Source organism: Aquarana catesbeiana, linkage group LG08 (assembly GCF_042186555.1).
Source record: "Aquarana catesbeiana isolate 2022-GZ linkage group LG08, ASM4218655v1, whole genome shotgun sequence".
Lineage (NCBI taxonomy): Eukaryota > Metazoa > Chordata > Amphibia > Anura > Ranidae > Aquarana > Aquarana catesbeiana.
The window spans coordinates 111,948,832-111,964,229 of record NC_133331.1 but is presented as its reverse complement, the minus strand read 5'-3'; the positions used below and the strand labels follow the sequence as shown (position 1 = coordinate 111,964,229).

General features: G+C 42.0%; 1 protein-coding gene across 2 annotated transcripts in view; it reads left to right on the top strand.

Annotated features, from left to right (window-relative positions):
• The window catches only part of PAPSS2 (3'-phosphoadenosine 5'-phosphosulfate synthase 2), an 82,509-nt gene that overhangs the window by 32,788 nt on the left and 34,323 nt on the right, over positions 1-15,398 (top strand). For both annotated transcript variants that reach the window (XM_073596320.1, XM_073596319.1), the window contains exon 2: positions 14,211-14,328. In XM_073596320.1, the coding sequence (XP_073452421.1) occupies positions 14,211-14,328 (118 nt within the window). The remainder of the gene's footprint in view (positions 1-14,210; positions 14,329-15,398) is intronic.

The window sequence follows — 15,398 nt, the reverse complement described above, 5'->3', positions numbered from 1 at the left end:
CATTTATTGCAAGGCTCCTGTGTTTATTCAGATGCTGCCTTGTAGAAGTCTCAGTTGTACAGTATATAAAGGCTTTCAGGAAAGTAAACATTCATTAGATACACTGAGATAACAATCTGTTCAGATTATCCAAGGTGCACATTAAGTCACATACTTTATCATTGGAAAAATTGATTTTGGATTTGGTAAATGGCTCATAAAACAGTAATAATGGTAACCTACGTGTGTCTTTGGAAGGTGTTGATTTTAGCCATTGTTTTGGATACTTTGGTGAGCCTATAACATGTACCATTCCAAGATTAGAGGCATGGGATCATTTCTATATGATAAATATGAAATGCATTGGAATACCAGTGATAGAATGGTCTGTGTTGATATGAGAATGAAGCTTTGGCAGTGCATATCCTATAGGTCCAATAGAAAATGAATTGCTGTGGAATTTTGTTCTGGTTCTATTGTAATGAAACAAGGAAAATAACTTGTATTAGTCTCGGATGTGAGGCAGGGTGTGATCCCTCTCCAATGGTTTATTACTATGTGGCTCTGATGAGACAGCTTTGGGTACAACCATGGGTTTGGGTTGAGTTTAATTGACCAGCTTTGACAAATTGAGCTTTATTATTAAGACCATCATTTCTTCCCTAGGGAAGGCCAGAAACTCAGCAAAGTAAGATGTACTGATTTGAAGAAACCTCTGGATGTTTTTTTTTTTTTTTTTGTGAACACATTAAACATTTGTGAACTCCATGTAACAGTTTTTTTCGCTGTTGTAGCATTCATTATCAATACCTGCACATCATGATGAATGTTGTTTTGCCTTTGGTTGAATTTTTCTCTGCATAAAGAGGCAGTCAAAAACTAGCTGCCAAGTACTATTAGATGATCAAGTGAGATGTTAAAGGGGACTTCATCCGCTTTGGGTTACTGAACTACACCAGCCACTCCAGGTGCAGGTAAGGCTCCTTTCACATGGCGTGGACTCCAGGAGCCCTCCTGCTCAGCTGATCCCCGCTGAGCAGGTGGGTGGCTTGTCCGTGTCCACTCTGCTTGTACAGAGGGGACACAGACACAGCCCGCTGTCCTCTGAGAGTGCTTGGATTTAAACGGACTGTCTGTCCATTTTACACCTGACGGCCATCCAATACGATCTGCTAAATGGATGGGAAATGGATCCCCATTCATCTGTTTTTAGCAGATAGGATCAAATTGGATGTCTGCGGGTGTCAACAGACACATGTCCATTGACACCCGCAGATCCATAGAGGGCAATGACTAGTCCGATCGGGTCTGCCTAAAAAACTGACAGGTGGACCCGATTGGTCTGCCAGTGTGAAAGGGGCCTAAAAAAGGTTATACCGTTCTTCATCAGATACATAGGAGTGTCCAGCTTATCGCAGTAGTGGCAGAGCTCCTCACCATGATTTAATGGAGGTCAGCAAGACAGGAATGCAAAGCAATCTCTGGATAAGGTAGGGCGGTGAAGTCATGCTCTTCACCGCATTAATTCAGAAAATGCAAATGGTGCCCATTCCGAGTGCCCAACCCACTGTGTTTAGAATGCAGCAGGGCAGCTTCTTGGCACAGGACACAGAAGCAAATTATGAATGGGTTTTTAAATGAACAGTTTTCAGTATATACATTTTTTTGAGCTAAAAACATTTTATCACCCAGACGTACAACAAAGGTTCTTTTTGCTCAAAGCTAACATAACCTCTGTCATGGATTTCCAATGTTCTGTCACATGAAAAGGATAATGCGATTTTTTTTTTTTTTTTTTTTTTTTTTTTTTTTATTATTTTTTTTTTTATTGACTCCTTTTATAGAATTTCCTTGTCTTAAAGTAGGATTCTAGTAACCCATATGCATTATGCAGTAAAAAGATAACTTGCTTTGCCTTCCAAGTCAGTGAAGTTCAATGAACTCTGTCGGCCTATTTTTGCAGTTTACAGGTGATTTGTTGTAAGTAGTCAGAGTCAAGGCAAAGGTGAAAGTGAATAAAGAGAAGAGTATGAACTTGCGTTCATCAGCATGGGATCTCCTTCTTGAAACTGAAGGCAATCCATAGCAATAATAAGATTCGGGTTAATGCATGGAACATTCCTTTCAACTCTAGCTATATACACAGATCGATTCCTTTGTACCGTGGTGAGGATTCACTTTATGGTCCTAAATATCTTTGAATAATTTTGCAGTTTGATCGTGGATGTTGATACTTTCAAGATTTAGGGTTGAAAATGTAATTGATATAAATTCAATGGCAACTGCTACCACTGGGCTTGTAAAATAACCACGGAGTCTATGAAACATCTGAATTTTGCTGCACTGACATAAAAATAATCTAAACTATTGAATCATCTATTGATTAACATGTCCAGCCCTGGGCTTTACCTGTGGCACCAGGGTTTCTTCTTCCAAACATAGGGACTGACTTTACCTAGATCTCTGGTGCCGCAAGAATATATCTGAAAGATAAATGCCAGAGTAATGTTAAAACATCCTTTAGTTTCGCTGTGTATTCGTTGAATACGTTTTTTTTTTGTTTGTTTTTTTTTACGTCACTCAATCAGCTGTAAACTGTGAGCCAATCAGGACTCTGTTATCTCACATATCATTGAGGAGTACAATGATGACCTCATCAGTGTGCGCTTGATTTATTCACTCTGCAGGTTGGGGTGGGTAATGGACCAGGCTTTATTGCTTAAAGTGATTCTAAAATTAAAATGAAAAAGTGGTTATGCTTACCAGCTTTGTGCAACACTGTTGCGCAGAGCGGTTCCTTACCTCTTTTTTGGCATCTTCTCACTGGTGCTCTCCGCTCCTCTTTCCATCGAGTGCATTCATAGCAAGCTGGATGCTAAGGGGTCCATAGACACACATGTTGGTAAGCTACGCACCCCGCTCTCTTCTCACAGGAGTTTGACTTACAGCAGCGGAAGCTTAGGGCTCCTGCTGCTGCCTTTGTCTCCTGAGACAAGGAAGAGAAGGAGCGGTGCTGCAGATGGAACAGCGCTGGAGCAGTGACAGAAGCCAGTTAAGTGTTTAGGGATGGGGAGGGGATAGTTAGTGGGTTTTTTTTTTTTTTTTTACCCTAATGCAAGAAATGCATTAAGAATGCAATTAGCAATGCAATTAGATTATAAGAAAAAGTGATTTTTTTTCCCTGGCAGGGGTATGTGAATCTCAAGACCAGCCAAACAGAACAGATTACTCTGACCAGATCTCCAGACAATCACATGAAATTCTAGTTATAAGGTATAAACAGCTAACGTCACTGGTTATATTGCATCTATGCATAATGATATTACTGTCGGCAGGGTTGTGGATAAGGGGGTACCACCGGTCCTCCTGTAAAGGGCCCAGGCCAGCAGGGTGAATTGGAAGTGGGCAGGGAGGGTGAATAGTGCAGCGGGTGGGGGGGGACAATAACTGGAACAGGCGCAATATTCCCTATGCACACATTGAAGAAACTGGCTATTAAGTAATGCTGGGTGCTGTAATGACCATAGGCTGGAAACCGTGGATGAGCAAAGTGAAGAAAATGTCATCAGCACACCAAGGATTCCTCAAAGTTTTAATTTCATGGTCATATTATAAACCTACAGCAACGTTTCGGAGCCACGCAGGGCCCCTTCGTCAGGCCTGCATGGCTCTGAAACATTGCTGTATGTTTATTTTGTGTCAACGAAGATAAATCCCTTTTTAAGGAATGCTTGGCATTCTGATGACATTTTCTTCACTTTGATCAGTTCCTGGAACCAATCCCCCTGTATGGCTCCCCCTGCAGCATTTGAAAGCTGGCTTCTTCTCCTTTCCCTCCCGTCAGCTTTCAGCTGCTGCAGAGAGAGTCATTCCAGTAATTGTCCCCCTGCTGCACTGATCATCCTCCCTATGCACCATACCATGAGGAAACCCTCATGCTGCCCAGGCCCCTCCTGTGTTACCCACCCATGCAGTGCTTCAGGCTTCTTTCCTTCCCACCGAAAGCTGCAAGCGCATAATAAGATCCTTCAGGATAGAGAGTGGAGGAAGAGTCTGTAAAATATGTCTTATTTACTAGCCTTTTCCTTTCCTGAATCAACACAATGAGTGATCGGTACCGATCACTCACTGTGTTCATTCATTACTGAGGCATAATAAATGTGTTTATTTGGGGGGGGGGGGGGGGCTGTCAAGTTAGATGTATGGGGCCACATGGTTTCCAACAGCAGCCCTGACTGTTGGTGGGATTGTTAGAGATTGGTGTATCTCTAACAATCCCATTTGTTATATAACTGCTCAAGCCTGAGATGGCCAAACATAACCATAGGCCCAAGTGTGGCCTTAGTTATTCAACAAGTTAATCTAGATTTTCAAAGATTAGTTAATACAAGTTGTGGCTCTGTCTAGCCCAAGGATATTTGTGATGGCTTTGAACTTAAACTAACTGTAGGTGTAAAGGTTTCTCTTGTTCAGCCCATTGAGATGAACAGTAGAAATCTTTACAAGTATGGCTACCGTAAGAAACCTATAGATTCCCCCTTTCGTGCTAAACAGTCAATATTTGGCAGGCTTTTTTTTAGGCCAGCACCTTCGATTTCTCAATTGAAGTTTGTTGGTAGGGTCACCCACAGCTTTCATTTTTGACAATTCTTTGGAATCTGCTGATATTTGAATCTTTTGAGGCCAATTGTAGGTACAAATTTTGTGTTCATTTAACAATTGTCATTTTGATTACCGAAAAGACACTAATTTTTTAAAATTTATTGTGGCTATAGTGCAGTATTTCCCACCCAATTTCAAGTATCGGATGTCTTGTCAAACTTTTTTTTTTGTAAACTTTTTTTTCGGAAAATAGTGCATTAAAGTGAAAAGTTGAGATCCGAAATGAAATGTCCCTAAACTTCAGATCAATAAAGAGTCTCTCTAAACCACTAGGAAGGTATTCGCAGTCAGAGGCACTTGCTTTGTAATGTTAAAGATAGGGTTGTCCCGATACTAGTATCGGTATCGGCACCGATACCGAACATTTGCCCAAGTACTTGTACTCAGGCAAATGCTCCTGATGCTTCTGCCGATACCTAAACAGTCAGCAGTGATCGGCGCGTGGGGGAGTTACAAGCTTCTCCCCCCGCGGCTTTCAGCTGCTTAGTGACATACAGCGGTGATCGATGCTTGTAACTCCCCCACATGCGATCACCGCTGACTGTCACCGCATCCTCCTCCAGTCCCCCTCCATGCCGCCTCCGTTCTGCTGTCCCCCTCCGCTGTCCCTCTTCGTTCCGCTGTCCCCCTCTCTTCCTCTGTCCCCCTCAATGCCCCCTCCGCTGTCCCCCTCCGTTCCGCCGTCCCCCTCTCCTTCTCTGTCCCCCTCTCCTTCTCTGTCCCCCTCTCCTTCTCTGTCCCCCTCTCCTCTGTCCCCCTCCGTTGTGCTGTCCCCCTCTCCTTCTCTGTCCCCCTCTCCTTCTCTGTCCCCCTCTCCTTCTCTGTCCCCCTCTCCTTCTCTGTCCCCCTCCGTTGTGCTGTCCCTCTCTCTTCCTCTGTCCCCCTCCGTTCTGCTGTCCCCCTCCATTGTGCTGTCCCTCTCCGCTGTGTGAATGGACAGAGTCAGCTGACTCTGTCCATTCACATAACTGAAACATTGTAACCTCCTGTGATTACGATGTCTCAGTTTATGAATGGAGAGGAGCCGCTGTCTTATCTCCATTCATTCTCAGTGCAGCTGAGGCTGCAGAGAAAGGGACTGGGAAATCTATCCTTGGTCTCTTTCTCTGTCTCAAGGGGGAGATAACAGGGGTATCAGGGGTTAAAGATATTTCACCATTCATCCAATTGGTTTCCTTGGTTCCTCAATTTAGAACTGAAGAAGCCACTTGGATGAGTGCTGAAATGTCTTCCACATTACAGAACAAGTTCATTTGATTGTGATAAAACACATTCACGTTTTTCCACATGAACACACCAAGTTATTGTTCTAAGAAAACATTTTCCTAATGTAGATGTGTTGCCAGAAATCTGTAAATGCATGATTTAGTTGTATTCAAAGTTCATAAACTAAGTTATCCCAGTTAATTTGGCATTAGCTTAGAAATTCTGTTAATATGAGGTCCGCTTTGTATGAGTCTCAATTTAGCATGCACATGATTGACTGTATTTGATTTGCATTGCCTGCAGTGCAAACCACACCTTAATGGCGCGTACACACGATCGGACTTCTCGTCGGAAAAAGATATGATATTTTCCAACGGGATTCCGCTCAAGTTTGCCTTGCATACACACGGTCATGCAAAAGTTCGCTGAACTTACGACTGTCAAGAACGCGGTGACGTACAACACTACGACGAGCCGAGAAAATGAAGTTCAATGCTTCCGAGTATGCGTCAAATTGTTTCCGAGCATGCGTAGGAATTTTGCGCGTCGGAATTGCCACAATCGCATTTTCTGATAGGAACTTTTGCCGACCGAAAAAATTGAGAGCATGCTCTCAATCTTTTGCTGGCTGGAATTCGCCCAGCAAAAGTCAGATGGAGCATACACATGGTCGCATTTTCTGACGAAAAACTCTCATTAGTCTTTTGCGGGCCGAAATTCCGATCATGTGTACGGGGCATAACAGTACAAGCTGTGTCTGCAAAGTACAGCGCAATGCATAGCAATGCAACCACTGAACTGTCATGTGTATTGCTAAATTAGGCCCCTTTCACACCAGCAGACCAATGGGGTCCGCCTGTGTTTCAGGCGGACCTGATCGGACCACCCATTGTTCTCTATAGGGCGGCAGATGCCAGCGGACAAGTGTCCGCTGTCACCCGCTGGAATCTGATCCAGTACGCTAAAAACAGACGGATGGGGACACTTTCGCCATCCGTCTGGGGGATCGAATGGAAAAAAAAACATGCAGTCTGCATCTGACCACCCCATAGAGCACAGTGGGCTGTGTCTGTGGACATGGACCTATCATACACCTGCTCAACAGGATCAACGGAAAGATCTCCACTGAGCAGGCGGACCCACTTGGACTGATTCCGCCCCATGTAAAAGGCACCTATAAAAGTACAAGGTTCCTGTATGACGGTCTGAAAAAGTACCAAATCCAGTTACAATGTAATGCACAGGCCTTATAAAGTAAACAAAAAAACTTCCATTACCTTTTCCTAAATAAACCCAATACTTTTTCATTTGTACCTCTGAAAGCTCCCCCTCTCTGGCACTGCAGCTCACACTGGGAGGGTTTCAGCAACAAAGGCAGTACAGAAAGCAGTGGGCAGGACTAGGTGTGGCCAGGTGTTGACTGACCAGCTGCAGACTTGTGAGCCAGACATGTCCATGCTGATAGCCATTCTTTGTACAGCATCGTCTCATCCCACTGTATTGCAGGCAGGCACAGGCTACATTAGTGTGGCCACTCTGCTCTGAAATTAGGAACAGTGCAGAATAGTTGTCAAACCATCACAGGAAGCTGAATTGGGTAGACTTCAGTGACTGGAACAACAGGCATTAGGGGGACTGATTAAAATAAAAACTGTGTGTTGCAGCACATATTTTTTTAATTGAAGGTTATAGTTGTTCTTTAAAGGCAAGGGGATTTGCTGATCTTCTTCATTGAGAAAAATACAAGGCATTCTATGAATGGCAGAGGTTTGGAGTAAGCGACAGTCTGTGGTCAGTGTGAAGAGGGGAAACCACTCACACAGAACCCGAATAATCGCATCTTATACGGTTTGTAACATGGACTACTACAGTGCTTTACAGCATCCCAAGCAGCCCTCTAGATATTAAATATGCATACTTACATCTAGACATGCTGGCCCATTGTAAAAATATCATTTCTGGAGTTTTGCTTGAAGTCTATGGGGTAGAAGACTAAGCTGTGATACATTATTCTGGCAGACTTTCAAAGTGTTCTCCTCTTCTTTGAAACATTCTGGGTTGTAGGCAGGACCTTACCTCGCATTCAATTTTGGGCTACTGTTCCTTCATTGTATGTGATGACTCCATAGTGTGACCATCAGCTGGAGCATTAAAGGGAAGAGGCTTTGGGAGACTGCTTGCCCAGGGCTGGGCTATGGAAACCTGCCAGATCAAAGAACACGGTAGGTATTCCAGCTTATTCCTCTATCCCCTACACTTAAAGGAAAAGTGCGGCTAAAGCTTTTTAGGATCACAGGAGTGCCTTTTTCAGCGACAGTGGGCTTCAGCTGACATCACAGAGCTGGTCCAGGTTGGATCCACCCAGAAGCCTGGATCGGCGCCTGGCTCAGCCTCACTGTGATCTGACGAGAGCCTAAGCCAGCCCCTCCTGCCCCCTCCACAGCCCAGATATCCACTGAGCACTGGAGGTCCAGACCAGAGAGCAGGAGACTGACCGTAAAACAAATCTCTGCTCAGAGTCGAGGGGAGGACTGCGATCAGCGATGTTTGATCGCTCAGTTCTCACTACAGAGCCAGCGTAACCTAGGTGGGTAGAAAGTAGAATTTTTTTTTTTTTTTTTTTCCAGAAAGCCATACTTCTCTTTTGATGAACATTTACCCTGGCAGTGCGGGCGGGCCCCATTTTTTTTTTTTTTTTTTTCCAGATGCAGGGAGAGGGCCTTTCAAGTACACCTGTACTAAACCATCATAAAACACATTACTAGTACCTTAAGGCATAATGTTTTCTTATCAATAATATAAGTGTTTTAGTATTATATGGTCTGTGGGTGACAAATCAGCTACACAAAGGGGCAGAAACTTCCTGGAGCAATGGTGGACTTCATTATAAGCTTCTTTATGGCCATACGATGCAAATCCATATGTTGGGCCGCTCGCCTCATCTGGCACAAATCTTTTATTTTTATAAAGAGTAAAAATATGTATTGTATTATATTATATACATTTTACCACCCAGAAGTACAGCAAATGTTCCTTTCTCCCAAAGCTCTTTTGTTAAAGCGGCATTAGAGCCTTGTGTTGTCTTCCCTTCGGCTGGTACCCCTACAGAAACCTGCTTTCCCTGGGGACACCCATGTATGCTTGTTCCAGAGTCCTGCTGCTGCGTCCTTTGACACAGACAGAGGGACTTGGCCCCACTCCAGTGTCACAGCTTTTGGAGAGAGACAGCGGAGGGGCCTCTGCACTTGTACACACCACTGGATCAGATCGGGCTCAGGTATGAAAAAGGAGGGGACTGTGGGGGGGTGGGATTTTGCAGCACAGAAGGTTTTTCACCTTAATGCATAGAAAGCATTAAGGTTTTAGAACCACTTGAAGATGACCTCTGTTATTGTTGCCCGTGTTCCGTCACATAAAAAAGGATGAGGTGATTTTTATAGACTCGGTTTATAGGATTTCTTTATTGTCTTAATGCAGTATTCTAGTAACCCATTTGCGTCATGCTGAAAAAAGATGTGTTTTGCCTTGCTATGCTCTGAAGTTCAGTGAACTCTAGGTCAGCATCTTATTGAAGTTCACAGGTGACTTGTCCTTCCTCAATGGCTGAGCCAAAACAAAGGTGTATGTCAGTGGAATGTGTATGAACTTACGTTCATCGGCAAGATATTTTCCTGAAACTGAGGGCAATCTACAGTAATAATACGATTCAAGGTTATGCATAATGTGACCCGATTGCATCTTGCTGAAAAAAGATGTGTTTTGCCTTGCTATGCTCTGAAGTTCAGTGAACTCTAGGTCAGCATCTTATTGAAGTTCACAGGTGACTTGTCCTTCCACAATGGCTGAGTCAAGACAAAGGTGCATGTCAGTGGAATGTGTATGAACTTACGTTCATCGGCAAGAGATTATCCTGAAACTGAGGGCAATCTACAGTAATAATACGATTCAAGGGTATGCATAATGCGACCACAGACCGGAGTGGTGAAGAGAAGAGCGGCAGGGATTGGTCATGTAGAGGAAGCCTATGTATTACAGCTTATTACTCTACTCCTAGATTTAACCCTTGCAGTGCAGCGAGGCCTAACTGCAAGGGTATTTTTCCCCAGGAGTGGAGCTTTAAACCATAACTCCACTTTTGTTGAGAAAAAAAAACCTTCCTCTCTGGGTGATCTATTTACATTGCAAGGATTTAAAAAAAACTTTTGTTGCAGATTCCCACCTTTTTGTTATTCTGAAGGAATAGCTGTTTGTGTCCATGTGCAGAGTGAATCTGTATGGGAGTAATGACATTTTCAGGGGGCGTTCTGTACACAATCTGTATACAGAACACCTCCAGATTGACATATTGCATTTTACAGAGAATTACAGCACTGCAGACCGAAAAGAAAAGGTAATTCTTATTAACATTTAATCACAGTATGACTTGAGTCGCAATTGTATACGCTATATTGTTTTTTTGTTTTTTTTTTTTTGTCAATTTTTTTCCCCTATGAAAGTTGAGTAAGGCTCCATTCACACTTGTACGACTCCAAAGTTCTGCTGACTTTGGAGTGAAACTTGGGAGCAACTTTGATGTAACTTTGAAGCAACTCTGACACAACTTTGGATATGTGCAACTTAGATACGACTTTGTCTTTGACTAATGATAATAGACAACTGTTGCACAGTATAACATTCAGGTACGACTTTCATGCAACTTTTGAGGGCTACATTGAAGTCTGTGGCCCTCAAGTTGCATGAAAGCCAGACCAAAGTAGTGCATGAACTACTTTGAAATCACTACAACTTTAGGTCGCCCATATATGAATGGTTATCATTGGAAAACATAGAGAACAACTTGCCAAGCGCCTTTGTTGTCCAAAGTTGCATAACAAATCGCACAAGTGTGAATGGAGCCTTACCCTTTAACATGAACTTGTACTGGACCCTTGAAAAGTATTACTAGGTACATAAACTACATAATACCATCTTACCATTCATATACTTTTTGTGGCCTGTGAGTGATAAATCAACCACACCTTTTTTATGCTGACCTTCATTTTTGTTGAGTGTTGATCAGTTCCCTAAGTCGAAGTCACTTCTTGTGGTCATATAAGCATATTATGATATTGTGTGGGGTTTCACTAAAGTGTAGTGTTTTCTATCAAGCTCAGATAAGCCATGGAAATACATTTTCAGGGTTTTTGGCCCATTTTTATTTAAAGTAAAAGAAAACCCATCTCACTTGGTTACCCTTGCAGGGCTGTTCTACATCAGAACATAAATCTTTCAGCCTCTTGACTATCCAGAGTTTGTAGTCCCTGAGTCGGTATCTGCACAGACTTGCCACTTTCCTTTATCTCCGTCACCTCTCCTTGAGGCCAGGGTACACACTCTCCCAGTGTCTTCCACATACATACGTTGCTCCTGTTTTGTCGGAAAGCGAAAGGACCCTTGAAGCACAGCCAGCTCCTCATTTAAAAAGCTGTATACACCTGCATATTCAGGATGCTCATCCCCTGTAAGCTGTAGACACAGGGTAAAGCAGCCCAGCCCATACATGGATCAAAATTTGGCCGTGTACAGCAGGGACTGGCCAAAGTTTGACCAATGTTTGGGCACTGTGGTTGTACAGTCGATCTACCAATTGACTTCTGTACAAGCACCCTGCTGGTAAATTTCTGATTGATCAGTGCTGCAGGCATTAGACTTCAGAGGTGGTCTGTGCATTCTTAGAGCGGAGAATTCTCAGAATAAAATGACAATGCAGGAGGATTCCCTTATGCTCCTTGAATGTGTGGATGGAGGAATCAGGTCAATTTGAATGAAAAGCTAACACCATCTATGACCAACTTTTGAGCTATCTCTCTATCTCTCTATCTCTCTATCTCTCTATCTCTATATCTCTATATCTCTATCTCTCTATCTCTCTATCTCTATGTATAATCTATATAGAGATTTTTTTTTAGATAGATTGATTAATATAGATATATATCTATATTAATCAATCTATCTATAAAAAAAAAATATATATATATCTATCTATCTATCTAGATATAGATCTATATATATAGATCTATATCTAGATAGATAGATAGATAGATAGATAGATAGATAGATAGATAGATAGATAGATAGAGATATATATATATATATAGATATCTATCTATATCTATATAGATAGATATCTATATATATATATCTATATATATATATATATATATATAGATATATATATATAGATATCTATCTATTTTAACCTGGGCCCCAGCAAACCTGTCTTCTTTCTTTTTTCTTGGAGGTTTTTAATGCTTTTTTTTTTTTTTTTAGACCTTCATTGTGGGATGGAGCAGTAAAGCATAACCATTGGGGGAGATTTACTAAAACTGGTGCACTTCTAATCTGGTGCAGCTGTTCATGGTAGCCTATCAGCTTCTAACTTCAGCTCGCCCGGTTGAGCTTTGACATTAAAACCTGGAAGCTGATTGGTTTCTATGCGGAGCTGCACCAGATTTTGCACTCTCCAGTTTTAGTAAATCAGCTCCCATTGTGTCACACTGTAATGCAGGAGGAAGTGCCTGTCTGAGAAATGAGCAAATATGGCTTCCTCCATTTTTTTTCAAGTATTGTACATAGATTTTACATAGAAACAGGATTTTTAAAATGTTTTTGCATATTTTACATGTAGGTCGAAAAATATAAATTAGTAAGACCAAACATTCCTTTTATCCTAATTCCTATATTGCAGTATTATCTTAGGAGCCTCTCTAGCTGATATAATGCCCCGTAGAACAGAGAAGTGTCTAGGGCTGGGTTCACACATATATGCAGCTGCGGTTTCAGTGCGGCAGTTCAGGTGCAAATTTTTATTTGAAATCGCACCTGAACTGGACCCAAAAAATGCACAGGACCCTTTTTAAAACCACACCGCGGCCGCCCCGCACATGTGTGAAGGGCTTCGCTGAAAGCCATTCGCAGTCACGTTATGCCAATTGGATGCGGTTAAAAATGCATCCAATTTGCATATGTGTGAACCCAGGCTAATAAAGAGAACCATATCTCTTACTCGATCTTACTCATATCAGCAGTCATCCTGGATAGGGCTTTGACCTGATCTTTAGTTCCGAACATAAAGATGAAAACTATCTGATATTACGTCACATAACAGCCCAGGTTAGTATACTGCTATATCAGTTCATTACCTCACATAATTCATGTCATTACCCCTTTTACTGATTTTATGCACACATAAATGACACTGATGCAATAGAAGGAAGAAAAATATTACATAATTTATAATCCGTGTACCCCATAATCCTTTTTAGCTTTAAATTGTTTCTTACCGTGTTTATTTTATAACATCCTCCGTGGGCTCTGGAAACTCTCCTTTCCTCCTTATTTCCATTTGTTTGGAACAAGCAATCCAGTCATGTGCACTGCTCTATGCACACTATACATCCCATAGTCCTCAGGAGCTTTGTGCATGTTGAGAGCCATCAACAGGGAGTGGCTACCTTTCTACACATGGTGGGACCATGGAGGACGTACATTCCCACCCTCTAACAGGACGTCAGATCACCGTAGTAGAAAAAAAGAAAAAGGAATTTGGAAATTTTGGAGGAGGCCAAGAGTAATTGAAGGCGTTTTTCATTTAAGAATGCATATTTGAATCGTTTTTTTGTTTTTATAGCAGATTTCTGTATCGCTTTAAGCAAGAGCTCATGCCCAGTGTGCCTAGTCTATTACAAACCAGGTTACACTATTTTAGTAAGTTGCTCTTATAGTAGGTATTCACTGGTGGCCATTGTTTGTTCCTGAATTGATCTGAGACCATTACACATGTAGTGTTAGTCTGTGTACATCATCAGTTTATGTACTATACGTTTGAAGCTCTTGGACTTTCTACCTCCTTTCCTAGTAGTTCAAGTAAATTGTTCTGCCAGTTCACTGAACTCTCACACAGCCCTGGAGAACTATGACCCCCTTATCTTTTATGTATTCTACCATATTTTGTGTTTTTTTTTTTTCTTGAATGTTGGTGATCCTACTTCCAGTGGTTGCAGGTCACTGACCTTGGGGTGATGACGGTAAATATGAAACCTAGTAATGTATTCATGAAACACGTGTCCTATGTAAAGGGTTATTTATTCATTAACTTAACAAGTACTTTTCCAATACGCAATCTTTTTTTTGCTCAATATTATAGCCATCAGAAAAGCCCAGAGATAGTTAAATATACTTAAAGAAGTTTACCAAGCAGATCTCTCTACAGACTTCATATTAATATAATATTAAGACAAAAATGCTTTGCTATAAATATGCAAAACTCATCTGAAGAATAGTGGATACCACAAATATGTTTATCTTTATTCTACTTTTTCCAGGGCCATTTGCAGAAGTCCACCAATGTGGTGTATCAATCTCACCATGTGAGTAGGAACAAGAGAGGCCAAGTTGTTGGCACCAGAGGGGGTTTTCGAGGCTGCACCGTTTGGTTGACAGGTAAGGTGGCTTTCTGTGTTCTACCATTAAGACCTCATGCACACTGGATTTTTTTGCAACTGCTTCTTGGGGCGTCTAGCATTTTTTTGCTTTTTAAAAAAAAAAAGTTTTCCTGCCTCTAAATGCACCTCCGTGTTAGCCTATTTGTCCATGCACACATATGCTTTTAGCAGAATTTAGTGGCAGGGGTTTTTAGAGGCAGGAAAAAAAAACACTGCTAGTGCTTCCAGGAACAGAAAAGTTTTGACAGAAAAAAATGCTTGATGCTGCTAAATGCGTCTAAACTCACCTGAACGCTAGGCCAATTAAATTAATTAACGCCCAAGCTCTTGAAGCCTGTAAACATGCTTAAAAACTTGTAAAATTGTCTAAAGTTTTTACAAGCGTCAGGCTTTTTTTTTTTTCTGCCAAAACGCTGCTGCCAGGAGGAAAGGCTTCTAGGAGAGTTTGCAAGATGTCCCTTGTGCATGAGGCCTAAATACAAGAAATTGTATCATGTTTCATCATGATATAATGAAATCCACATGCGTACAGATTTTATTTAGTTTATAACTTAATATGTTAAGTTAAGGTGCCTTGTTGCCCAGCTTTGGTTTGACTGGAAGATGACTGCTACACCCTGTTTGGCTTATTAAAATTAGAGAAATGTTGGTAGCGCATGCAACAGCCTTCCATATCATGCAGTCTGTGGAGTTGCAATAACATTTCTGTTCAGGCATTGGAGTGGGACAGGGCACATGTGGCTTCACAGGAAGCAGACAGTCCTGATGCTTCCTTCTCATGGAAGTGGAAAGGGTCAGGCAAGGCCTTCCAACTTGTCTGATCACATCATCCTTTATGTTGTTGGCCGTCCATAGAGGGCACACGGGCACCGCCCCCCCCCATCCATGCGTCCGGCCCCCTGATCTTCATATCAGGGTGCCAGACTATGGATTCCAATGGGGGGGGAGTTTTTTTATTTTGTTTTTTTTTTTAAGCACATGATTAGAGTGAGAGGCTCTAGTAGGCTTCCAAAAAGGGTCTCGCCCAGTTGTGTGACAATAGTGAATTCATTTTTGCTATTTTCACAC